At 45.1% G+C, this 26,325-nt stretch overlaps 2 protein-coding genes across 6 annotated transcripts in view; one reads left to right on the forward strand and one right to left on the reverse strand.

Moving 5' to 3' along the window:
• fhip2a (FHF complex subunit HOOK interacting protein 2) lies at nucleotides 1-13,451 on the forward strand. Of its 2 annotated transcripts, XM_069658168.1 has the most exons (18): nucleotides 1-21; nucleotides 144-298; nucleotides 1,437-1,515; nucleotides 3,096-3,265; nucleotides 3,555-3,659; nucleotides 3,777-3,899; nucleotides 4,011-4,226; nucleotides 4,335-4,531; nucleotides 4,641-4,755; nucleotides 4,906-4,982; nucleotides 5,525-5,717; nucleotides 5,911-6,074; nucleotides 6,815-6,961; nucleotides 7,715-7,805; nucleotides 7,889-8,032; nucleotides 8,710-8,850; nucleotides 9,760-9,863; nucleotides 10,238-13,451. In XM_069658168.1, exons 2-18 carry the CDS (start codon nucleotides 254-256, stop codon nucleotides 10,347-10,349), a joined length of 2,223 nt encoding a protein of 740 aa, XP_069514269.1. In that variant the 5' UTR covers nucleotides 1-21; nucleotides 144-253; the 3' UTR covers nucleotides 10,350-13,451. The 2 variants fall into 2 exon arrangements, 1 of the variants encoding a protein (XP_069514269.1); XR_011307815.1 differs by lacking the exon at nucleotides 1-21 and having other exon boundaries at nucleotides 158-298; nucleotides 9,760-10,129; nucleotides 10,238-10,325.
• Nucleotides 13,132-26,325, reverse strand: part of srfb (serum response factor b) — a 27,675-nt gene continuing 14,481 nt past the window's right edge. The window contains exons 3-8 of one of the 4 annotated variants that reach the window (XM_069658172.1): nucleotides 20,863-21,100; nucleotides 18,390-18,551; nucleotides 18,031-18,138; nucleotides 17,112-17,309; nucleotides 16,950-17,026; nucleotides 13,132-15,964 (exon numbers count right to left, since the gene is read on the reverse strand). In XM_069658172.1, the coding sequence (XP_069514273.1) occupies nucleotides 15,869-15,964; nucleotides 16,950-17,026; nucleotides 17,112-17,309; nucleotides 18,031-18,138; nucleotides 18,390-18,551; nucleotides 20,863-21,100 (879 nt within the window). In that variant the 3' untranslated portion in view covers nucleotides 13,132-15,868. Of the gene's footprint in view, nucleotides 15,965-16,924; nucleotides 17,027-17,111; nucleotides 17,310-18,030; nucleotides 18,139-18,389; nucleotides 18,555-20,862; nucleotides 21,101-26,325 lie in introns of all 4 variants that reach the window. The other 3 variants (XM_069658171.1, XM_069658173.1, XM_069658175.1) reach the window with 3 other exon arrangements.

A 26,325-nucleotide genomic window follows, 5' to 3' on the forward strand; every position in this document is an offset into this window, starting at 1 on the left:
GGAAGTGCCACCGTGTCCAAAGTGAGCATACGTTACCTGAGCCTGTAGACGTCTTGTTTACAGTGGTTGTGCCAGGCCTGTGAGGTCGTGTGGCCAACAACGTGTTACGGTTTTATTGCTTACACCTTTTCTTTCGTTACAAGGGTCAGTATATGAAACCTCCAATCTGGATCGAGGCGGCAACAACAGGAAGAAGAAGATAGAGGAATTCTCTAGGTCTTCTCGGGAGAAAATAGTCCAGTCGAAGAACAAAATGTTCTCCAAATTTACGTCCATTCTGCAGCACGCTGTGGAAGCGGTGAGTTTTTAAACCAGACTGTATGTTGATCCATTGGCTTGCTGTTTTGTGTCGTTTATTTTGGTTAAAAAGGCCTCAGGTCGCTGAGACATCTCACCGTAACGTCAGCATTAGGGACACGGTACTAAGTAGCGAGCTAGCTAATTAGCGTTTTGTGTTTGTGTTGTCAATTTGTTTGTTTGATAGTTTATCTGTGGCTCTGTTTGTTTGTCTATACGCTCACGTTAACAACCAACGCGAATGCTTATGGTCGTTTACTTCATATACCAGGAATACTGTTTTTTCAAACGTAGTTCGGTAAGCTGAGGTAGTTAGCCGCTAATGTTAGCTGGTAATAGCATCAAGAAGCTAAGCTAATGTCGTAACGTTAGCTGGCTCTCGTTTCAAACAGCAGTCTAATCGTGATGCGTTATGTCGAAATGATTGCACAGCCTTGTTTGATGTTACCCAAGTGTTTTTTATCGGTGATGTTAAAGGGATAGTCTGTGGGTTATGCCACACAGATTTCTTAAAAAAAAAACCTTAGCTTTAGCTCACGCGTTAGCCAGCCAACCAGCTAGCCTTTACAGCCAGAATCCAATAGTACTTGCCTAAAACCTGTTCGCAGGATGCTTCATGTGAAGAGTTTCCAAAGTTGGTGTAGATGTTAGTTTGTAGGGAAATGCCTAACATTAGCTTGTTGGCTTCCTCGGTCCTGCAAGTTTGTTAGTGTGTATGAAGACAAAATCCATGACAAACCTTTATGTCACGAAAAAGTCAAATGTTTACCTCTTTGTTAATCATTTTGAGAACAGACATTAGAACAAGTGAAACAGATAATACATTTTTGAAAAGTTCAATCTTTTGCTAGAAGGAACCCATTTCCCCAGAACAAACTAGTCTCGTTCTCTTTCTAATTCTACCAGTTTTTATGCACGTAGTACCAAATCACAACAAACGTCTCAGGAGACTTTAAACACAGAGCACGTCTAGACTGCACTCTTCGTGATTTTATTTACAGAGACCAAATTTACTCTATGTGTTTGAGCTCTGAAAGTGTGTTAAACATGTTGTCATGCTGCACTGATTATTAGTTGTGTCTCACTTGGACACCAGTGTAAACATACGATATAATAATGTTTGCAATGATCTTTTTCAGCTTGCCCCGTCGCTGCCCTTGCAGGAGGACTTTGTCTATCACTGGAAGGCCATCACGCATTATTACATTGAGACTTCTGGTAAGAAACATCTGAGACTACGTGAACCTTTATCACAGTCATGATATCTGCAGAGGAAGCTTGTTGTGCAGGTTAACTTCAAAGCCACGTCTTTTGTACAGATGTCACATGTCTAATGCTTTAGCACAATGGCGGGAAATAAGGGTGTTCATACGTTTTGTAGCCTCCGATAATGCTTTATTCATTGTTTATGATTTTGCATATTTTTGTCAACAATCTGTATTAAAATAAAATGCTAAGTGCATTTTAACGTACAAGATCCAAAATAGTTGTCTTAGCTTGCTTTATTTTAAAGTAAGCAAGCGGCAAGATTTTTACGGTCTTAGCAGCCAGCAATTCAATATTTATTCTTTAACTACAAAAAGCAATCGATCTCAGTTGATAAACTAATTAATCGCTTGCTCGTGTGGCATCCAAAAATACAAAATGAACCATTCCCTTCACACAGCAGTGTGAAAGGAATCCAACCAAAGAGCATAAACGTAAAGTATGCTAAGAATGCCATACTAGTTGAGTTTGCAGTAGACTTCGACAACTCTGTCAGGGGCAAACGCAGCTTCAGATTATGATGTGTTTGCTCCGTGTTTGCCTGTGGGCTCTGAGTAAGTAGAGTCTGTCATCCTGCGTCTGTGTCAGATTGCATCTGAAATGTGCGTGTTCCCAGGCATGTCAAATTCTGACAGTTTTAGCTCGACCTACTGGTGCAGCTTCTTTTCAGCAGTTCTCCTTGTTAGGCCAGTTTAACTAAACTTTCTCTGAACAGCTGATGGGGGATTATCCGTGCTCGGATTATTATGCAGCTGAGCTTGTTTTCCAGGTGATTTAATCAATGCTTTTTGCAGACATGTGACTAAAAGGTTTTTGGGTGTTAAGAGTTTTTGTCTTCCTTTTTTTGAAAGCTGGTGTCTGATTGATCTGAAATATAAAGCCTCATTTCACTGACAATCATTTTTTGCCTTGTGTGCTTTCAGCAGAACAAGATGTATCCGACCTTGTTATTGAATTAAACTGTTTATGAGTGCGTAGTGGGTAACAAACAAGGCATTAATGTTTCTCATAACTGACCTGGGCTTCACCTGAAATGACTTTGAATAGACCTTTTCTTGTTTAGGGAAAAGCTTGCTGTAACATTCTTTCACTTGATGTGGCTCCAAATGTTTTATTTTGCATTGTCAGAATTCATGTCAAAGTACTGATAGGATTTTTCTGTGAAGCCATCTCGACCAGCAAGACGAAGCTAGTGCTTCCAGAACCTTGAAGATGAAATCAGTTATTACCTCTTGTGCAATGCACCAAAAGGCCAACAGGACAGATAAAAACATCAAATGTTGCATAGATGAAAAGGAACTTATAACAACTGGACTTACATGGATGCTGTGTTGTTTTAACTGTTGTGCCTTGGTTTGTCAGCAGAAAGAAAAAGCCTTGCAAAGAGGAAGTGGTTAGGCGAAGTGTGCAGAAGCTTTTAGTAGTATCAACCACAAGCTTCCAACATGATCTAAAGATGAGCAAGATCTTTTTCCTTCATGTTTCTTCTTATGGACATGCAGAGGTTCTGACAGGTGTTCTTCCCCTGTTAGATGACAAAGCTCCAGTTACAGACACAAACATCCCATCCCACCTGGAACAGATGCTGGACATCCTGACCCAGGAGGAAGCGGAGAGGGAGTCTGGCGAGACCGGACCCTGCATGGAGTATCTCCTACACCACAAGATCCTGGAGACTCTCTACACGCTGGGCAAGGCCGACGTAAGACTATTAGTAATTGTGAAGTATACCTGCAGGGAAAACTAACTCATTTTTAAATTGGATACGATCTAATTGAAATTGAAAATGAAAAGGAAGTTCAGGGGTTGGACACAGAAATCCGCTGCAGAACAACCACCGAATAAAAGCTTAACAATGATTGTATGTGATAAACTTTTCTGTTAACAGCACTTAATGGTAACAGCTGGATTTCCACACACAGTGGGGGCAGATATTTGGTGGACCACCCAAATAAATTCTAACGTGTTCTGTTTGTCTGATTTGCCGTCAGTGTCCTCCCGGGATGAAGCAGCAGGTGCTCACCTTTTACACGAAGCTGCTAGCACACATTCGTCAGCCTCTCCTGCCCCACATCAACGTCCACAGACCTGTACAGGTGGGAACAGTAGCACACTGGATTTCAGTCTATTTTTGGGGGTTCATCTAACTTCTGACGGTTATGTGACGTATTTCTCCCCTTTTCCATCCTGTGTCTGTCTCATCCGCGTGTCAGAAACTGATCCGGCTGTGCGGGGAGGTGCTGGCTGCTCCTACAGAGAACGAAGAGATTCAGTTCCTCTGTATAGTCTGTGCCAAACTGAAGCAGGACCCGTACCTTGTCAACTTCTTCCTCGAGGTGAGTTACTACGACTGAGTGAAAGTTGTGCAGCACATTCACAAATATTCATCTGTTTATTCTACGAGCATATGTTTGGAAAGCGTCCCTTACTTGTGATGTCATTTGCAGAACAAGTCAAAGCGGCCTGAGACAAAGAGTCCTGGAGGGACGGAGGGGGTGAAGGAGAACGTGCTGGCTCCAGACACCGGTCAGTCTCCGTCAGAGGATCACACAGAGGAGCCACCGGCTGCAGCTGCTGCCTCCACCTCCAGTCCAACCACCAACAATAACAACAACAACAATTACAATCTGGTCTCCTCCCTGCTCAACCTCACAAAGAGCCCTGTAAGTTACCCCCGTGCAAAGATGACTCACTGAAAGTTATGAATGCAATGTCTGGTCTTGATTTTATTTGAAAGTTTCTGTGAGTTGAATCTGTTTCTTGCTGCTCAGGATGGCAGGATCGTGGTGAAGGCATGCGAGGGTCTGATGCTGCTGGTCAGTTTACCGGAGCCTGCAGCTGCCAAGTGTTTAACTGAAAACACGGAGCTCTGTGACCTCCTGACCGACAGGCTGGTCTCCTTCTATAAAGCCCTGCCACAGTCCATGGACCCGCTGGACATCGAGACGGTGGAGTCGGTTAACTGGGGGTAAACACCTGACTTCACAGGGAGACCATAAAAGCATCTGTGAAATACTTTTAGTGGAAACATTGAAGGACAAACCTTTAACATCTCTCTCTCTCTCTCTGTGTCTCAGTCTGGATGTGTATAACCTGAAGGAGGACGCTGCTGTCTTCACAGGAAAGCGAGCTCTCATCTCCTTCCTGTCCTGGCTCGATTACTGTGACCAGCTCATCAAAGAAGCTCAGAAGGTCCTTAACAAACGCTGAGTCACTGTGATGTGATGCGTCACATTGTAGTCAGAATCAACATAACAAAAGAGCCGCTCTCAGAACAACTTGTTTTTGCATCTGAAAGCCACAGAAGGCTGAACGACATTTGTTTTTTCTTCTGTCTTCCAGTCAGCAGCTGCAGTGATGGCAAAGGCGGTGAGAGAGCGATTCTTCGTGTCTGTTATGGAACCACAGCTCATGCAGACGTGAGTCCTGCTTTGAATCATCGATCAATCATCCTTTTATTGAAACTCGTCTTAGGGCGTCCAGTTATTTAAAAACAGATTTTCTCCCCAAAGCTGCTGTAAGGACAGAGAGACAGCAATGATGAAACTAGCAGCGCTGATCTCTGCACAAACCTGCAGCCGCAGCGTCCCGTTTTATGTTCCATTGTGTTGATCTCTCTGCTTTGCTCTCCTTCAAACCTGCAGCTCTCAGACAGCCTCAACACAGCACACAGTTGTCATTCACAGGTCGACATGTACAGACGCTTTGTCTCGACCCTTTGGTGTCTTGTCCAGGAGGACGAGTTACCTTTTTAGTGTCTGTTACAGACAGACAAAAAGCAAGGGAGAGACGCAGTGTTGTTGAACCTGCAGGCTGTTGGCTGGGAGCTCAACACTCCGGCCCAGAAATGTCCCAAACACGGCAAAATAATGAGATAATACAGAGGAATGATTGTGTGCAGATATTGTGTTGTGACACTCCTTCTGCTCAGTAACTCGTGTTGTGTTTGTGGTGCACACAGGTCCGAGGTGGGCATCCTGACCTCCACCGCCCTGCTGAACAGGATCATCAGGCAGGTGACGTCGGAGGCTCTGCTGCAGGAGATGGTTTACTTCCTGCTGGGGGAGGAGAGGGGGCCTGAGACTGCAGCCACCATCGCTCAGAATCCACTCAGACACAGACTCATCGAGCATTGCGACCACCTGTCAGACGAGGTTCTTATCACTAAACTGTCATCACAGAGGAAGTTTAACTATCATCCAACAGAGGACATTTTAATCACACAAAACAGAGATGAATCATCCCTGTGAAGTTTGAAACTGTCACTCGTCAGTGAACAAACACTCTGCATGTTGCTCTGTGTGTAGAGTTTGAGTTGAGCCTCATCCTTCCTCCTCCTGTCCTCAGATCAGCATCATGACTCTGCGGCTGTTCGAACAGCTGATCCAGAAGCCCAACCAGCACATCCTCCACAGCCTGGTGCTGCGCGGCCTGGAGGAGAGGAACTACCTGGAGAACAAACCGCAGGAGGAGCGTGAGCCTCTGGAGAACGGGCAGCCTCATGATGCCGTGTAAGGAGCCGCCTCTGACCTTTGACCTCCCTGAGCTGCCTGAAAATAATCTGCACAAACACACCCAGTTGAAATAAAGTGAAGCAGGCTGTGTTTTTCAGAAGTGCAGTTCAACTTAAAGCGCTCCATAATGTTTCATGTGGGCTGATTTCTAAATGATGCTTGTGGAAAATGAACAGTTAGCTCGTTTGTTGATGATGTTACATGTTAAACACCAGCTCGCACAGCTGTGAAACTTGAAAGGTGAATTTGGTGCAGCCACAACAAAACTCGTGCACTCACTAATAAAGCAGTCCTCTGAATCAAACACGTTAGCAGCACGCTAACTGAAGCTTAACGCGGCTTCCAGCTGGACCACAATCATTGTTTTAGCAACAATAAATAAGAGGAGAACTTTATTTGTGAGTGTCAGTGTTTTGTACATCACACCAGTGTCCATGCAAAGGAATGAAGCCACCAAAGCAGCACTGCAATGATCAGTGAACAGTGAGATGAACATTTGAATATAAACGCATTCATTAATAGGACTGTTGAAAATGCATGTCCAAGTCATCTCTGAGCACACGTTCACTCACTTCACACACAAGAGAACTGGAAGAGACCATGAAGGCTCCAAGAAGCTCTCATCCCATATAAACTGTGACTTCCTCCTTTTTATCTACACACACACACGCCAACAAAGACAACGTCTCAAACTTCTAAACTTCTAAACTTCTAATGAACATGTGAACTTTCTGCAGAGACCTTGAGGAGGATCCTCTGTTCGGTGACGACGTCTCCCCTGACAGCCGCCTGTCTGGTTCTGATTGGCTCAGCTCGTCTCCACCTCAGAGTCCGGACCACTCAAAGTCTGACGGGAAGACTGAGGTCCACAAGATCGTCAACAGGTACGCAGTCTGCTCATGTTGAAACAAGTTGAGTACAGTCTGAACACTTAACCCTCTCAAACTTGACCAATATCAGGCGAGCAGTGCGAGAGTCCACGAGGGCTTTAAAGAGCACACAAAGAGGAATGTGATGCTCCGTTACCTGGAAACAATCCTCATTAAATACGAAGGAAAACTCCTCCATCGTGTGTTTGTGACGTGTTTCATTTTAGCAAAAGGTGGGAAAGCCATGAAAGTAGATCCCATGAAAGTAGATCCCATGAGGATGTTTGTGAAACATTTAAACAACAACAACAATAAATAAACAACAGACTGAAGCCAGAGGTTTTCACTTTAGCCGCGTTCCCACTGGTCCCAAAACCCACTAACAGCTGGCTGTATTGGTTAGTGGGACAGGCTACAATCTGCATTTAGACCTGGGTCAAATGACTCTGCAGTAGATCAGTCTCCGCCCCCTTTCCGGTGCGATGCTACTCTCCGTCGGTAACTTCTGCGACTCCTCGTCATCTGGGTCTGAAAAACCTGTGTCAACGCGCTGATTTCGGGGGGGAAAGGGGTGTTGCACACTTACAGACCTGTTTGTAGTAGTTCGTCCCCCCTTCACCTTCAATGCGTGCTTTGTGTTCATTTAGTGGGGAGCTGGACAACCTCGATTTTAACAGCACCAGTTTAGCTTTGAACTTTAGGCATGATTTACCACAGGACGCATCACACAGTATGTCATGTTTAACTGGAAAATGAATTTCCCTGCAGCTTCCTGTGTTTGGTTCCCGATGAGGCGAAGTCATCGTATCAAGTTGAAGGAACGGGTTATGACACCTACCTCAGAGACGCACACAGACAGGTGAGCATCATTCTTCATCATTAAACTAACTGCTGAGGGAGAGTCTCTTCTGATACTAATATTACACATGTTGATCTCCTCAGTTCAGGGACTACTGTGGGGTCTGTCAGCGGTGGGACTGGAGGGGAAATCCGAAGCCCTTTGAGAAGTGTAACCTGGACAGCCCGTTCTTTGAGGGGCACTTCCTCAAGGTGCTCTTTGACAGGATGGGCCGCATCCTCGATCAGGTCAGTCTCATTAATCAATCAGATCAGTTTCCTGCTGTAGGGATCAAACATCTGCTGCATTTTCCTCTCAGCAACACGGTACGTTTTCAAGGCATTGTTTTTGTTGATCCTAAATGTGTTCATTTAGCTTCACTTGTACTTGAAGTTGAAGTGAATAATTAAAGTGTTCTAAAAAAGAATCAGCACAGAAGTTTACTTCAGGTCAAACTTAATAAGATTCTTCACACCACAAACAGCAGATAGGTTTCAGCTGACTTCCACACATTAAATTCTCCCACGCACCCTGAAGCTGTTTACTGCTATGAAGCATGATGGAGGTCTTCTAATGGAAAGTGAGGAGATGAATGAGAGAATGCTAATGAGCTGCTGATCATGCAGAGGCCTTCAGTTTTTAAAAATAAAACAAATGATGAGCTCGAGCCGTAAAGTCACGTGACAGATGATGTTAGGTGCGTTTGTAAGGATGACGGATGGAGAGGCTGAAGTTTAATGCACTTTTTGGCAGCTCATGCGCTCCTCGTTGCATTTAGGGGATCAAATCCAAACAGGAGTTCTGTATTAATCCATCAGTCTGTTTATTCACAGCATCTCCTCTGCACACACACACACACACACACACACACACACACGTGTCTGTTCTGCTTAGTTTAACACCAGCTGTCCTCTCTGTCCTGCAGCCGTACGACGTGAACCTGCAGGTGACGGCTGTGCTGTCCAAGCTGTCTTTGTTACCACACCCCCACCTGCACGAGTACCTGCTGGACCCTTATATCAACCTGGCCCCCGGCTGCAGGTCTCTGTTCTCTGTCATCGTCAGGGTAAGTCTCCATACAGAGTTTACCTTTCAAAGAAAGCAGACGCTGCTCTGACCAAAGTTTACATCAGTGTTATTTGGGTGAGATTTCTCGCTCGTCTTGATTGATTTGTTTTTGTGTGCGTGGTATCTTAAAAGCTGAAGTGTGACTGACAGGGTCACTAGTTAGTCATATTTTAATATTAAATCTAATGTGAACATATGGATCTCACCCGACGCACACTCATTCACCTGTGATCACTTTCACACCTTCCTCTTTCTGCTCGTCTGTTCCTGTTTGTCTGCTCTCATCAGAAAGACTATGGACGTTTAGATGTATTAATGTAACCACAGTTAAACGTGTAGGGGACAAACCTACTTGGTAATGTTACCATATTACATCTTATTAGCTTCTATAAACTATGGTGTGATTAGGTCTCTGACTCCTCAGTTACAGGAGCTGCAGAACCAGAGAACATCTCTGCCTGTTTGTCTGCAGAGTTTCTGAGTGCAGCGAGGGAAGCTTGTTTGCTCGTTACGTAGCTGTAGATCGCAGATAGCCTCAGACTTTATACCATGAAAATGATTATTGACAAATAAAAAGTAAAGTCTGTGTGTTGCAAATAACAAATAATCTTGTTTAAGGCCGTTGTTTGGCCGCAGCTTTCTCAGTGAACCTCGAGCTGCTTCTTACGGGAGGAACTGCACCTGTGTTTGTTCTGTGCATCAGCACCTTTCTTTGCATGCTTCCCAGGTGCACATAAACGGCAGCTGGAAGGAGGGTAGAAGAAGCTGTGGAAGCTTATTTGTTTATGGAAACAACATTAATGTCTTCAATGAGTGTAGTAATGATATATATTAGTGTTGCACCTTCGCCCATTGATGGGAGCAGTGCAGTCCCGTTGTGCTTATTGCTTTGTGTTGTGTGTTTTAGGTGGTGGGAGATCTCATGTTGAGGATTCAGCGCATCCCAGACTTCACACCCAAACTGCTGCTCGTGAGGAAGAGGTTACTGGGACTGGAGCCAGAGGGCATCACGTACGTACTGAGACCTCTTTGTGTGTTTAACCTATATTTTATTTTAACTTGTTGGGTGGAGCGACCCAGAGGATGGAAGGCCTGAAAAGTAAATTTGCCACTCAAACTTTATAAAAACATAAAAGAACATTGTGACGGATTAAACCAACAACAAAGCTTTTCTATAAAGAGAGGAGGAAAAGGGACGCTGCTGTGTCAAATACAGAAACAGGGTCATCACGAGAATGCAAATGATGACACACGTTACTCACTCAGAAGAAACCGAGGTATTGATCCTGAATGTCAGTTAAATTGTTCATAATTTGTCCTTCCACATGTTTGTGTGCTCTTACTGAGTAAACTTTCTGCATGCACCTCTCCCCTCCGTCCTGCAGCATCGACCACATGACTCTCCTGGAGGGCGTCATCGTGCTGGAGGAGTTCTGCAAAGAGCTGGCAGCCATCGCCTTCGTCAAATACCACGCAGCTGCCTCCTCCTCGCCCTAATCCTCCTGCTGCTCGTCCATCTGCCTCGGCCTGCAGACAGGTCAGGATTTATCTGGGACGTTGGGGTGTGGTGACACCGGTGGCACGGGGTCGGAAAAACTTTACCACTAACTGCTCGTCCCCGACTGTTAGAGACCACCTGGGCGGGTTTCATCACTCCGCCTCCTCCGGCCTCTCAGGCTGAACCATTTAAAGTCTTTGGTCTGGTTTTATAGCAGGTCAGAGCGCAGACACTGCCCGGCCCTGAGAGGAGGAGGAGGAGGAGCAGGAGGAGGAGGAGGTGCAGAGAGACGATCACTGGACTCTTGAAAGTTTTCTCTCCCTCTCTTCCTCACCGGCCAAAAGACGACATCCTGTAATTATTCTGTCAAGGACAAAAAGATGTTTGTGTATTTATTTCCTGTCCTGTTATCACCCATTTGTAAAAGTCATTGCCTTAGTGTGGAGTCACACCTTTCAGTTACAGGACATCGTTTCCTTTTGAAACACTTTTATCCTCTCGTGTTGTCTGTTTGAAGACAAGAGGCTGCAGAGACAAAAGCCCACTACCTTCTCGTCCTGCCCCCCACGTACCTGTAGTTACACACATATTGCAGTGCAGTATTAACGATACTGCTCTCATGTTTTATATGCCAACTCCTCTTATTTATTTGCTTTCACGTTGCCTTTTAATGTCGTATTAAGATGAAAAGAATTTAAACGGTCCAATAAGGGCCGACTAAGCAGATCTATTTGTTGTCTTCGGTTCGTCTTTAAGTGTCTTCATCTGTAATCACCCAAAGATGTCACCATCATCACGCTCTGAATGACATGGTGAATTTGCACATAGTTACATTATTAAATTAATTAATGCTTTTTTTCTGTGGCTGTCGGGAATTTTCAAGTTGGCATTTGTGAAAAGAGACGTCTTGTTCTTCTGAAACGTTGTTCTCCAGACCCAGTGTTGCATTTCTCACGCACCAGTGTTCATGTGATCACAGAGATCGTGTTATTGTTTTTACACCATTTATACGTCTCAGTAATGTGTTTATTTTATGATGGGGGGGGTACAGAGGAGCAAACGGTGTGACTTTATTGACAGAGATTCTATAGATTTCAGCAAGTCACCATTTGACCTTTAGTTAGGCTCAGGGTGGGAGTGCAAACGCTGGCCTCATGTTTCACTGCTGTGTTCCTGGTGCCCGTCATTATACTGCTTCCACATAAGCATCAAGTAAAGAGAGAAAGGAAGTGAAAATCCAGACGGAGCTCTGGCCGTCTCTTACGGTCCTTTCTCAACTCACTAGCAAATGTTAGCTTTAGCAACACGTCCTAGCTAACATGCTCTTTGGTTGGTGTTACACATAGTGATAGGAAAGGTGCTTTTGTTAGCGGTTGTGACTCAGCGTTCAGAGCACAGTTTCCTCTGAACTGTCGTTTGAACTCGTAATGACGCAGAGCTTCCGTCTGAAACGCAGAGACGAGAGATCAGAATTGGACTTTCCCACCTCGAGTGTGACTTCAGAGAAAAATGGCCGCCATGTGAATGTTTCAGAACTTTGACTGTTGATCCCTCAAACAAAGCCGTCATCTTTGTTGTGCATCAACCAGGTGAACCAATATGTGATGTTTATCTCTCAGATCATATTTCAGATGATGAAAACTAAAAAACTTTTCAGTTGTGAAAAACCAATTCTTTCGCCCCCGGCTCAGAGTCTCCCCGTGTGTTGTCATGAATACCTCCTGAGGTGTTGTGTTTACCTGCAGTATTACCTTTTCATCCTTGAATAACAGAGATGTGCTCACGGTGCTGAACGGGTTGTTTGGATTCTGTAAAGTCTCTGAACGGTGAGCGTGTTCTGGGATGAGTTTGTTCATGTGTGAGTGTGACGGCTCCCTCCTCTTCCTCCTGCTCATCATCACTCGAGCACCTGAACTACATTATGCAACTGCCTGCATGGAGTCAGATTTGCACATTGTCTTTCTTCATCGTGTTCATCGTGTAAATACACAACAAAGCTTTTTCTTTAGTTTATAAAAAATGTTTTTGTTTCTAAACCAAAAAAAGAAAATCTAGGACGAACCAGGAGTTCGATTTTAACGGGAAACTTTTTTAAATCGTCGATCATGCACATTTTTTAATCAACTCTCTTTCTGTACATTTGTATATTTTAAGTGTACAATAGCAATAGAGATATACTACCTGGTGTAAATGCATGCTTCTACTTTATTTCTCATTGTTGAAGAGAAAGAAAAAAGGATGATTTCTCTGCTGTCAGCACTTTGAGACTGACAGGAGACTTGATGCCTTACTTCACACTGTGGATCTCTGAGGACTCCTGGAATCGACGTGTGAGCGCTTTCACTTTGCGTTGTGATCTTATTATGCCTCTCTTGTGTTACATACTCTGTTTGCTTTGTGAAGATGTACAGGACTCTGTCGTCAAAGATCTGATGCCAACTGCTTTCTTTTGTTGTGTCAGCTCAGACCGATCACTGTTTCTTTATGTCCGTCGCTGCTTCTCTCTGCTGGGACATGAGCAGAGGTTCATCCTTCATCAGTCTCACGGCCTGTTTGATTTTGTGATTGTGCGATGCATAATTTAAAGTTAAGTGCATGCTAGCTCTTCATGCCTCAGAGTAACTTCAGTGCAGTTCTCTCGGAGCCATTGGCTCTTTACTTCCCTCTCTGCTGTCTCCATTTGAACACTGTTGTTTCATTCAGGACTGAATGGTTTCCTTTAACATCCTCCGTCCCCATTAAAAGACAACATTCTTCAGCAGGAGATGTGCTCAGTTCATCGTGTTTCAACTGGTTTTTATTACAAAATGTCTGTACAACAAAACAAAAATACACAAAATAACCATTTCTCTCAATGACAAGGTGAAAAGCACAAATTCTGTTCAATATTCCCCTTTTAAAATATTAAAAATCACAGAATAATACGGGGAACTGAATGTCTTCAGCCTGTCCTCCTCCCTCTGCAAACAGCTCTGCAGGATGACATGAAATCATGTTCAGGACCAGACCAGAGTCAGGGAGCGTGACAGTGATGTCTTACCGCTGAACAGCAGTCGATAGACTATTCTCTTATCCTCCGTCAGGCTATCTTTGAGTCATCCTGCTCACCCTGCAGAAATTCATCTTAAATCTCACCCTCTCATCAGGTCCAGAGTCGTGTGAAGTGCTCTGGTTTTAGGTGAACTCCCTTGTCTTGCAGTGATTTAAAACCAGCCGTGGAGAAGAGGCACTACGGTGCAGAAAGAAGGCTCTCAGTCCGTCTCGTCCGTAACGACAGCTGAGGAACAAACCGAGTCAGCTCGGGTCTGAAGGACTAAATTCATATTAGAAAGCACCTGAAGTCACCGTTTTAAATGAAGACATCCTTCTTACAAAAATATGTTAAGAGCTTCCATGAAAGGAAAGTCTGGTGCTTTGATGACAGTATTTTAGTTGTCTTTACAGTGTCGTGTTAAATATGTGATTCATGTCGAATAGTCGGACTCGGGCAGAAGTAGAACCACAACTCAAAGTTCTGCAGTCCAGTGGAGGCAAATCAGAGCGACGGGTCCACATTTTGTTTTTTAGACTATTTTTAAAATGTGAGTTAATACGAATCAGTTTGGCACTCGAGGTTCATTAACCTGGAGGAGATTGAATCCAATTATTGTACAGCTTAAACAGAGTTTAAGGACAATAAGTCAAATGTTCAGTATTAGTACCAGGTACAAAAAAACAATAAATCAGAGGAGAAGGAAACATTAACTCGATTCTCACAATGAAGTATAAAAAAAGTCTGTTTCACTTCTTAATACTGAAAGTTTCTTTCCTAAAAATAAACAAAAGACTTTGTCCTGCTATTTTCTTAAAGCATGACAATGATTTGGATCCGGAGAGGAGGCCGATGGGGATTAGCGAGCGCTACATGAACACAAGCTGTCGCCTGATCAATCACAGCCGGGTCGCCTGGGCGAGGCTGTCAGGTGTTCGACCAGAAACATCCTACGACCCCGCGACACGTCACTGAAGATGTGTTCACGTGCGTCACAAGATGTCTTCTTATAATGCTCCTCTTTTTGTTCTTCCTGGTCCTAATAGGCTTCCGTACTTTAACAATATTAACTGTGTGTGACAGGTCATAATAAACTAATATTTATGTGCATAAACACACGAAATATACAGCTGACATTAATCAGATTGTCATTCTTTAACACAGCCATCAAAGAGCCACATCAGGCCTTCATTAGAAAAATCTCATGAGCACAATTCATACAGAAGCATCGTGACGTCAGCTGCTGCACTGAAGGAAAACCAAACGTTTACATCAATCAGAAAATGTTTTACACCCTTTGTGCGCCAGCTTCTCCATTCTGTTTAAAGGTCCGTCTGTGAAAACTCAAATCCAGCGTTCTCTCTCCGTCTGTGAAAACTCCAACAGCATTTCAAAATCAGATGGTGTATTAAATTAACTTACATATTCATGTAAATAATCCCTCAAATCATTTCATGTACATACAAAACCACGACGTAAAAAACAACTACATGCCGTCGCACAAACTAAACCAGGCTGAAAATACAATTAAAAAAAATATGTACATTTCCAAATGTCTCTTTTTTTTTTAAGTCAGAGTCTCCCCGCCCATTTACAAACCCCGCACACACACACACACACACACACGCGCTTGTGCACATGTCGCTCACACTGGAACATTCAGACACACACATGTCTCTTTGGCTGGTGTGAAGCTGTGGCACCTCGCAGTGTGTGTGTGTGTACACGTAATTACACATTTTCAAAAATCACACACGCACACGCAAAAAAATAACACCATCTAACGGCATAGAAAATATTCCGATGATGGATGTAGTGATATATTTCCTATGCATTTTCGAATATATATATATTTATATACCAAAAACATACCGTATAAGGGTCAGCCACACGTATGCCCTTGATTGTGTGTAAATATTCAAAGTCACATTCAGAAGAGTGAAGCTGTAGGAAGGCATCAATAAATAGAGATGTCTGTCTGTCCGTCTGTCTGTGGTTCTGTCTGTGGTTCTGTCTGTCCGTCCGTCTGTCTGTCTGTGGTTCTGTCTGTCTGTCCGTCTGTCTGTGGTTCTGTCTGTCTGTCCATGGTTCTGTCTGTCCGTCTGTCTGTGGTTCTGTCTGTCTGTCCATGGTTCTGTCTGTCCGTCTGTCTGTGGTTCTGTCTGTGGTTCTGTCTGCCCGTGTCTGTCTGTGGGTCTGTCTGTAGTTCTGTCTGTGGTTCTGTCTGTCTGTAGTTCTGTCTGTGGTTCTGTCTGTCTGTAGTTCTGTCTGTGGTTCTGTCTGTCTGTAGTTCTGTCTGCCCATGTCTGTCTGTAGTTCTGTCTGTGGTTCTGTCTGCCCGTGTCTGTCTGTAGTTCTGTCTGCCTGTGTCTGTCTGTGGTTCTGTCTGTAGTTCTGTCTGTGGTTCTGTCTGCCCGTGGTTCTGTCTGTGGTTCTGTCTGTGGTTCTGTCTGTGGTTCTGTCGTGTCACACAGCTCCAGCCGTCCGTCAGTCGCTCTTTGAGTTCTGTGTTGCGTCCAGGTTCACCACCTGCAGCTCCGTCAGGTTACTGCTGCTGCCGCTCGATTGCTGCCCAATCACCATCTGCAACACAACAGAGCGTCGTCAGGACGACAGATAGCCAATCACAGGCCGTCACACAACACCCAGCACAGACTGAAATCCTGCTTCACTGCATTCAGTTCATCGTGGAGGCTGTGATGCTGAAATGTTCTGTTGACTGACTGAGAATGAGTCACTAACTGTGACCTGAAGTTCTTCAAGATGTTTGCAGGTGAAAATAATCACAATATTTAAAAAAATGACAGCATGTCGCTGAAGCAGAAAATATTTTCAAATCCTGATCATTTACAGAAATCATTATAATCACACTCTCAGTAGATCATGGATCTTGTTTTAAAGCTAAATGTTTCAGGTTTTAATGTGACAGCTTCACGTTGATATAACGTGTAACCACCGTGGTGTGCAGACAGCAGCTACACCGAGTAATACGTTTGATTTCTTGTGTAAGTTAGTTTTATTAAATCCTTTCATGCTTGTGTTGACGATAGGCGTTTGGAAGAAGAATATTAAAATGCTCTGAAATAGAACTTCATCAGATTGTGACTGAGACAGTTTATCTTCACTTTAATGTCTCGCTTTATGAAAACATAAGTTTTTATATTAGAACACAATACGCTAATAAAAGAGTTAAAACTTTATAAGTTTGTCTGGTGTAATAACTTTGAAACGTTTCTTCAGTTCACTTCTGTAGGTTAGTTTTCTCTGACTGCTGTGGCAGAGACACATTTCTGTACTTGATAATAAAGTAATAAACATCATTCAGGTGCGGATCTTCATGCACGGCTACAGTGTGTTTTGTTAAATCTTTTGCACATGTTTTTTTTCTGCAAATCAAATTTAAAAAACTGCCAGCTCCTCGTTCACATTCATTCAAAGAGGCGGCAGGTGAAGCCCTGCAGCCTGGCTGTGCTGGTGCTCTGTTAGGATGCATTAGTGCAGTCAGGTGGCATGCTGGTTGCAGAGGGAATATGAGAGTTTCACTTGTAAAATGCAGATCTTGCCGTACTGGGTGAAGCTGCACCGCTGAGACGGGGATCTGCACCGTGCCGGGGGGTGCTGTGAGGAACACCTGAGGGACACCACCTGGGGAGAAAAGGTTTTTAGTTCTTAAGTATAATGTTAATTTAAAATAAGTAATTACAAATACATTGACCACACAGTGTCTCACCTGTGTCCTGGGCCTGTGCGTGGGACACCTGCATGGCCGAGGTGCCCTGTGAGAAGGCGTTAAGCACGGCTAGCCCCCCGTCAGCCAGCGTCGGCGTGGAGGCGTACATCACCGTGTGGGGGCTCGGGTACATCATGTGACCCGCCACAGACGTGGGCACTGACGAGGTGACGATGGTTGCTGGGAGACTCACTGTTGCTGGAGGGAGGAGGAGGAGGAGGAGCAGGAGGAGGAGGGAGGGAGAGAAAGCACATGTCACACTGAGGACAGAGGTATGTACACATGTTGGCCAGCAGATGGCGCTCAACATCCATCTATTTTCAACTGGTAAGTGACTACTCCAGTGTGTAGTGGAACAATAACTCCGTCCTTCAGGACTCGTTTAGAACAGAAAGAAAACGACATCATTTTTACAGGAATGTCGGTAAAAATCTACAAATGTTGTCAGGCACAAAGTGGGACACACGACAGGAGCGTTTCCACTCATTGAGATCGAGCAGAAACCTCCGAGGCTGAGCGATACATCCAAGAAACTGCAGTTCCTCTGGTGTCCACTTGAGGCTGCCTCCAGCAGTGAGTCAGTCCCCATAGAGCCCCATGTTAAACTTTACAGCAGAAATAAACATGTTTACAGCCTGGTACAAAAAACAGTTTGGGTCTCTATAGCTCATTTCTCTCTTCATGACAACTGTACGGGGAGAATCTTTATACAGCTCACCTGTTTACATTATATTAAGGCTTAAAGTGATGCAGCATTAGGGGCGTGGCCTCTTTGAGTGACAGCTGGGAGCTGCTAGCTGTCTGATAGGTGTCCCCTCAGTAACTCAGTTAATTGCCCTCTAAAAACACCTCATCATCCAGAGGGGTGTTAAGGAAACAAAGTTGAGCTGACGGAGACGACAGATGGGATTTGACCTACCGGTGGAGTTTGTGGAGGTGTGGGAGATCTCAGGGCTGCTGTCGCTGGAGGTGGACTGGGTGTTTGGGTGGACCTGGATAGCCTGAAGCTGCTGGGGAACCCCCGGACCTGTACACACACACGCGCGCACACACACACACACACACACAATGAAGCCACTACAGTGAGTCGTGAAACCTCCACACAGGGAAGAGCAGCAGCAGTAGGAGTGATGGAGTGCAGCAGTAGTACTCACAGTATTATATGCATGTTATTAGTCACAGCAGAAGAAGTAGCATTAGCAGTACAAGCAGCAGCAGCTCTATAACATCATATTCAGTATAAGCAGGCAGAGTGGTGCAGCGTGCAGCGCGGGTCACCTGTGAGAGAGACAGCAGCAGGGAAGCGGAACACAGCCTGCTGTCCCTGCTGAGGCTGCGGGGCGGCGGCCAGGGCCGGACCATGCTGCCCCTGAAGGGCCAGGGAGTGCTGCTGCAGCTGGCTCAGAGGAATGGTGGGGGTGCCGGGGGGGAGAGGAGTGCCTGCTGGAGGGGCACACATACAGGGAGGGGGGGTAAGACTAAACGCATAAGGATAGAGCAGTCTGACAAAGAGCTGATGTTCTGTCAGCAGGTTATTATTTGGATGATTTACAGGTCGGCGAGCATGTTGACATGTTTAATTTAAATACTTCCTGTATCATTTCCTTATTAAATGCTGCATGATAGTTCCCTCATCATGCGTCTTTAAAACGAGGCATCTCTTCAGACTTCACAACGTGACTGTGGAGCTCCTCGCTCACTTTCGGTCATATGCTCCACAGACAGTTGCTGCAGCGGGGTGGGCCGGCCCCGTCAAGCTGTCAGCTGAGGAGCTCTTACAGTGGGAGGGTGTGTTGTTCCACCTGGCACTGCTGCTATGTGCCAGACAGGTGGTGAAGAGGAGGGAGGGAGCGGGTGAGCAGAAGAGAGGGAGGAAAGAGAGGGAGGGCGAGAGAAGCGAGTCGAAGGAAGAGAGAGACAGAGAGAGAAAAAGGAGGCGTGGACAGAGAGACGTGTGTCCTTCAGCTGTCAGTCAGAATAACAGAGACGACCCTTCAGTGGGCATCGTGTGTGTCCTTTCAGCTGTCTGAAACAAAGACCTTCACTGGGCATGTGCAGAAGACGCTGGGGCACAGAGAGCATTTACAACTACAGAGGAAGCCATTTTCATTTAGCAATTTAATAACTTTAATATTTCCATTAAAGGTTTCATTTAACCACATTCTTTATGAGCAGAATTTAACTGAATGTTTTCTGTCCGTCACGTTTTTTTAATAAAAAAACAACTTTAGCTCTGAGCTAACACCGAGACGGAGAACCTGAGCGAAAGCTTTCATTGTGATTTTACATCTAACTTTGATATTTCAGGATGTTTCTTTATAAACACATCCGTCCCTCCACCAACAGCACTGGCTGCTCATGTGCAGTGAGAAATGAGCATTTTGTGGCCATGTACTTTTTGTCATGCAGTTTGTTCTCAGCTGTTTTGGCATCTTGACACAGAAATCAGCCGCAACAGAAGACAAACAGCTCGCTCGGCCAATAGATAATAGATAATATTATTGGAGTGATTGTCCCGGTCGATCACAGAGGGTGCGTCATGTGTTCACACCTTGCACTGTAACTTTAAAAAAACACCTGCTGTGAAATCGGACATTTTCGGAGGGATCATGTTTCCCTGTGACGTCATGTTGTTTTGGGATGTTTTTCACACGTGTGCATAAAGGTTTTATCATTAACTTAAACACATTAGTGTGTTTTATGAAGGTTTGTGTCATAAGGTCAAAGAAAGAATGAATTAGTTTTAATTTCACAAAGGAAGTGACAGATGTGATGAAACTGGATCTTGTATCTGCAGGTTTACTGATACGTATAATTGATTAGCATCTCCCATCCTCACATTACAGATCCATTCACTCCTAAAGTTTGTATTGATTATTGAAATTATTTCCAAACACTGCGAGTGTTCAGAATAACTGCTATGGCCTTTTACGCAGCTTCAAGCTCCAGTAGTTCGAGTGTTTAGCGTCACAGACGTCCCAAAGCACTGAGCTTCTTACATTATATCATATGACGTTAATGACGGTGAAATTCAAATATTCTTCCCGTCTGTAGGGGAATCGTGACCTCTGAACTTCCCCACATCCCTCTGAGACCTCAGATGTGTCCCCAGCAAAATCTACCAGGAGGAGGACGAGTGATGAAGGTGATTTAGAGACACTTTAGAGACCCGAACCTGCTTCCCCTCAGTCCTCACACAGTCTGTGTGGTAGAGATCCCCTGTGTTCAGAGCGAGTCCCCTTTAATGAAGGGTCATGTCTAGTTCAGGACCAAAGCTCTGACGCCTCAATTATAATTTCAGCACAAGCCACCGATCCCTCATTGAATATTCATGACTAATTACAGGCCGTGTTCGTCAGCCCTCATCGCCAGCTCCATTGTGTCCGTCTCACCTAATTATTCGTGTCCCCGAGTGACAATCAAAGGACGGGCCGGGCGCCAACAGACGTGACTCCCTGGATACGGGGGGCTTTGTAAAACCCGAGGGTGCTAAGTGTTGGGGACTTCTCTATGAAGAGCTGTTATGTGATGTAAACAGTTCGACGAAAAGAGGCTCGACCCCCCCGAGAGGACGGTGAGGTCACGCCGCGGGGCCATTCAAATTCTAATCAGCTAATAAGACAGACAACAGCGATATTAATGAAACATGAAGGCCTGCAGGAGGAGCGTCACCTCGATTCTGACGACAACAAACCAGAAAGAAAACAAAAGAAGAAGAAAGTAACACAGGAAGTCTGTCTCTCCTACGTACCGGGCATGAAGGTGAAGCCGCCGGGCAGCTGCATGACCCCCGTGGAGCCTCCGGCGGTCTTCAGGACGGTGCCGTTGGCGCTGATGTTGCTGCCCGAGGCGGGCGCCAGGTAGTTGGTGATGGGAAATGAGGATCCGCTGCTCACCTGCATGGTGGTGGAGGTGGTGGGCACGGTGGACTGGGCGGCGCTGGCGGTGCCGGGGAGGCTGGCTACCGTGAACGTCGGCTTCAGAGTGTCCTGAGGGAGAACAAGGAGAGTCAGGGAGTGTTGGATTCTGTCAAACAGGAGCTAAACTGCTCATGTTGATGAAGACACAGATACTAATGGATCCTGTCTATGTCTACTGATTCTTTCAGCTGCTCCCCTCGCTCTCCCCTTCCAAACGTGCAGGAGAAACTACGACGGACGCAACACTCACAAAAAACACAAAAGGCACAGTCCAAAGGCAGGGTTTGGTTTGTCTGCTCTGGGCTCCTGTAGAAACATGGCGGTGCAACATGGCTGACCTCATCCCTCTGTAGATATGAAGATCTTATTCTAATGTTCCATTTCAGCTAAGATGGCCGCTAACAGACCTCAGATCAGACACACAGATTTTAAACAGGATGGTGGAAACTGAAGCAGCAGAAGCTGAAACATCCAGAATTTATGTCTCTGGCATGAGTCAAGCTCCAGAAACACTGGCTCCTACAATTCCCACGATGCACCTGAAGTGTGTTTCCTTTGGCTTACCTTGACTAGATTAATAACGACACCTTTGGATCCCACAGATACGTTTTGTAACGGAGGCTTTCTAATAAAAAAGTCTCATGCTCACTCCAAAGAAAGTGATGACATCATCGGGGTCATCTTTACCCTGATGATGTCATCACTGCTCTACTCTGCTGCAACACGTTCAGAAACAGCTTTCTACACGGACACCTGAACAACACTACGAACGGGTCTCTTCCTCCTGAAGCAGCTGAACGCAGGATCATCAGGAGGTTTTAATATTTGTCGTATCGTCATGGATCAGTGGACGTGTGACAGAAACCAGAGATGGTTTTAATTGGCTGAGAGAAAACAACATTAACGAGGAGGAGAAACAAGCTGAGACCCTCCAACTGCATCCAAATGCTCAGCAGGAAGCAGAGCAGGGAGCGTCTATCACAACCAGTAAGATTCTTCAGTCTGACACATTCAGATGCATTTAGAGAGAAACACTCATTACATGATTTGTATTCTCATTAAAAGCTGTCTCTTCTGTTGAGTTAAACATGACATGAAATCATCAGGATCAGAAGCTCGTATTAAGCTCAGATGTGAGACGTAGCATCAAACAGAAGCTAACACGAGCTTCCATTGAGCACAGAGCAGGATGTGTTGCTGAGTGGGCTGCAGGATGAGAGCAGGGTGGGCGTTATAAAGCACATCAAACCCACCATGCCTGTTTCTACACACTTATACCCACACTTATCACATGATACTAATGATCTGTAATAGCAGAATAAGCCTACACATTCAGGAGGCATGGAAGAGCGTGCATGTCCCTGCAGGGTTTCATGTTCTACAACAAAGACAGAGACGGTTTGAGAAGCACTCATGGAGACGGAGTATTGTTCCATGTGAGTAAGAGGTGTGATCACACGCAGGGAAACAGAGACATGTAAGCATGTAACAGGATGTTCCTTTAAGAATGAATGGGAGCTACCCAGAAGCACATCCTCTGATTCAGCACATTCTGAAAGTAATGAGCGCATGAAAACATAAAATACAGCTTAGCACAAACTGACACAAGTAATGAAAGAAAATGAGCCTGAATGCAGCACAGGAACTGAAAGTGTTGATCTGTTTAAACATGAAAGTACGATAAAAAATGTTCCTCAGATTAATAAATAATCCTGATCAATACGAGAGCCCTGAACTCTGAACTCCATCTGACAGCAACTTCCTGGTGAAAATATTACATGTTGAAATATTAAAGTGCCAACAGCTGCAGTTCCTCTGGTGTCCACTTGAGGCTGCCTCCAGCAGTGAGTCAGTCCCCATAGAGCCCCATGTTAAACTTTACAGCAGAAATAAACATGTTTCACGTCCTCTGCAGGATAAACACACGCCGTCACACACACGAGAGAATCTGCAGCTCAGCCTTTTTCACGAGAACAGATTCAAACTCAGAAACCATATTTATTCACCAGCTCTGACTGTAACTTTCTTTTTATTCTAATCTTTTACACATTTTATTCTTCTGAGCAGATGCATTTATTTGACATTTTGTTTCCTTCATTATTAATTTGAGTTCTTGTTTTTACGGCACATTATTAGCTTCTATTCTTCTGTTCTTTTCTCCTGTATAGTAAAACACTTTGATTACTGCCCCTGTATGAAACATGCCGTATAAATAACTCTCATTAGGAGTAGTGTAGAAGCATGCTGGTCCAGCCCCTCTGAGCGGAGCACTGTTGGTTTTTATATGTGACTGATTACATGGGTGAGAGGTGGACGACGCAGCACTGATAAGACGTCCAACCACACAAACGTGAACGAGCTACAGGAAGGATTCAGCCTCATCACGGTGTGTTCGCATCTTAATGTTAAAGACCTGCTCTCGTGTGCGGACTACAGAGAAAGTCGATTTAATCAGAAGTAAAAAGTGTTTCAGAGGAGTCAGAGTGAACTCAGACTCTTCTGGGCCTCGTGTGCTGCAGATGGCTGAGCAGGTGGCGTCTTATACAAGCTGCTCTGATCCACGAGGACGACACACAAACCTCCACAGAGCTGAGCAGTCAGTGAGCCGCTCTGCTGCTCAGTTCTCGGCCCTGCTCGGGGTTTCTGACAGTCCAAGGTCCTTCGGCTCTTTAGTTAAACAGCAGCTGGAGCGTCAGAGGGGGAGGGACACACACAGTTGTTCTGCCCTTTCAACCTCAAAGAGAAACTGACGTAATTCACACAAGAGCGATCTGCAGGACGACGACGAGGCCTGTTGCTCATCTCAGAGTGATTTCTGACAGTCAGCTGTCAGCACGGCTTCAGAGGAGGCTTTCACATTCAGGTTTAAGGTGCAACAATGTTCACTAAATATAAACACGACTAATGGGAATCATTCTCTCTGCATCGGTGTCGAGCAGGACTATCGGAGGGACAGACATTTACATCCCTATGTCCGACCTGTAAAACACTTTGAATCTTAGAAGGGAAGCAGGATGTAGTTTTAATAAAACACGTAACTTCAATCCTTCTTTTAACCTGACAGAAGAACTGATGTTAGCCTGGTACGGCTGCAGAAGAGCGTGAGAGGTAACAGTGGTGTTGGCTGCTAGCACAGAGTGTGTGTGTGTGCAGGGGACCAGAGTCAGGACAGTGTGTGAGGTTCAGGACGGGGGGACGGGGGGACAGGGGACAGGGCGACGGGGCGAGAGGACAAACAGCTGAGGGCTCAGACAGCTGGAGGGAAACCTGAGCTCCTCTTAGGGGGAATTAACCCTTTGCAGGCCAGCTGAGGCAGCAGGAGGGCACGTGGAACGACGGACGCCATCTGACTTTCAGCAGGTCTCACCGTCAGGGGCGAAGAATGAGTAACTGTAACAGACTGAGACGCCTCACCGTGTTATATAAAAATCATTAATCATTATTTATTTGGGATCCTCATTAGTAATTAGCACACTAACAAGCGCTCTTCCCGAGGTCGTCACAGATCAAACCGTTTTCTGAAAGCGTGAGCCAGCTGACGATCAAAGTTTTAACCTGCGTGTCGACTCAAACCGACACTATCTCTGTGACCTACATACGAGCTTCCACTGACTCACTGCTTTGTTTGACCATCTCTGTGTCTCCTGCTCAACTGTTCGGTCTATAAACAGCGCTGGCTTTTAGTTCACAGTCAAGGCAGTGCATAGTAAACATAGGCAGCAGTGGTGTCATGCATTCCTGCAGAGAAGAAGTGAGAGCAGAATCCTCTCTGTGATCGTGTAACCACATTCAGCTCCGTCACCTCCGCTTCAGGTCCGTGTCCTGCTCACTCTGAAACATCAAAGCATCTCGAACAAAGTAAAGTAGCTCCTCTCCTGTGATGTTCACATGTGCAGGAGGTCTGAATAGTTAAGACACTACGATACATCAGAGCTGAAACTATTAAGCTGCATTTCCGCTGCAAGAACTTTCCACAAGGGTCAGGGACCTTTAGAGCGACTTCACCGCAGGCTCCAAATAAAGTCCTGTTTTAATCCCATAAAGGTTCCTGCTCCAGGGGTAGTTCTTCCTCAAAGTACAGGGACTTTGGGGTGAGCTTCTCAGCAGTGAACATGAACGATTGGTTGTGTCCTCGCAGCATTCAGAAGTCTAGATGTGTTGCCATACTGTGCTTACATATTTAAAACGCTCTGAGACAGTAGAAGCATCAGCGTCACTGCTTTCATGTGCTGGAGAAACATTTGAGTCCCATGGAGAGTAGCTCCTGAGAGTTGTGGTTACTTCTGGTGTAAACGCAGCCTCATTCGAGTAAACTGTTAATTAAAGTATCTTTAAGCAAAAGAGCCAAAAACTCTTTCTAGTTTTACATTTCTTTGTTGTCTCGTTGTGTCATTAGAATCGGATGTGCTGCTTTTCTTTGTCTAAAGATAAAGAAAATATTTAAAACGTCCCTCTGGGTTCAGATTAATAATCTTCATTACGACCACAGAGACTTATTTGCATCAGTCTGGGATAAAAGAAGAAGAGATGTTCTTTCTTAAAGACAAAAGTTAGTTTAAAATGTTCTTGCAGGATTCTCTGTTATCGTACCGCTCACATGTTACGAGATGTAACCCGAGTGTGACCTGGGGAAACACAGCACTCCGCATGATGAGGAACCAGAACGTTACGAATGAAGTCACAATTTATAGTCGTGCGAGCGGACGGCTGAGTCGTCTGAATGAGCAATGAATCCTCTGAACTGCACAGCCAGTGAGAGACGCCTACACAACCTGCTTACTGATCTATTGAATGAGAGACAGCGAGCTGTGAGGTGTCTGTCTCTTCTACCTGCACCATGGACAGAAGACAAATCCTGATATGAAACTGATCAGGAGGTTTAATAAACTGAACCACGCGAGACCACAGAAGTGTTGTTAAGATCTCAACAGGAGCGGCTAAACGTCTTCTCTGTAAGACTCCTTTCAATACGCTGGTTTCCAAAGTGTTCTGCTCCTAAATAGTTCTATATATGGTAAAAAAGAAAAGCCTCTTTGCCCTCCTTACATTCACCGACATGGGGCAGAAGACCTCTTTTAAAGGAAGAGGAAATGAGGGAGTGATTAAAAAGAGAAGGACACAAATGATGCCCTATTCATGAGGGATTAATCATTCCAAATTGAAGGTGACAACTGGCAGCCCGGTGCGGTGTTGGTTGGAGAGCCCATTGTGCAGTTTACTGGAGCCTGGTCCTCGTCTAATCTCCCATTTGCTGGCTCCCGTCTCCCAGTCTGTCACCCTGCCAGCAACATGGA

This window comes from Semicossyphus pulcher, unplaced genomic scaffold (assembly GCF_022749685.1).
Source record: "Semicossyphus pulcher isolate SPU_LCO1_2020_fin unplaced genomic scaffold, fSemPul1.0.p SCAF_12, whole genome shotgun sequence".
Lineage (NCBI taxonomy): Eukaryota > Metazoa > Chordata > Actinopteri > Labriformes > Labridae > Semicossyphus > Semicossyphus pulcher.

What these genes read in the sequence shown, in the direction of transcription:
- fhip2a (XM_069658168.1), top strand. Translation starts at nt 254, where the DNA reads ATGTTCTCCAAATTTACGTCCATTCTGCAGCACGCTGTGGAAGCG. An exon ending in TGCAGCACGCTGTGGAAGCG is followed by an intron (nt 299 to 1,436) that starts GTGAGTTTTTAA and finishes GATCTTTTTCAG; the next exon opens with CTTGCCCCGTCGCTGCCCTT. An exon ending in TCATCAAAGAAGCTCAGAAG is followed by an intron (nt 4,756 to 4,905) that starts GTCCTTAACAAA and finishes TCTGTCTTCCAG; the next exon opens with TCAGCAGCTGCAGTGATGGC.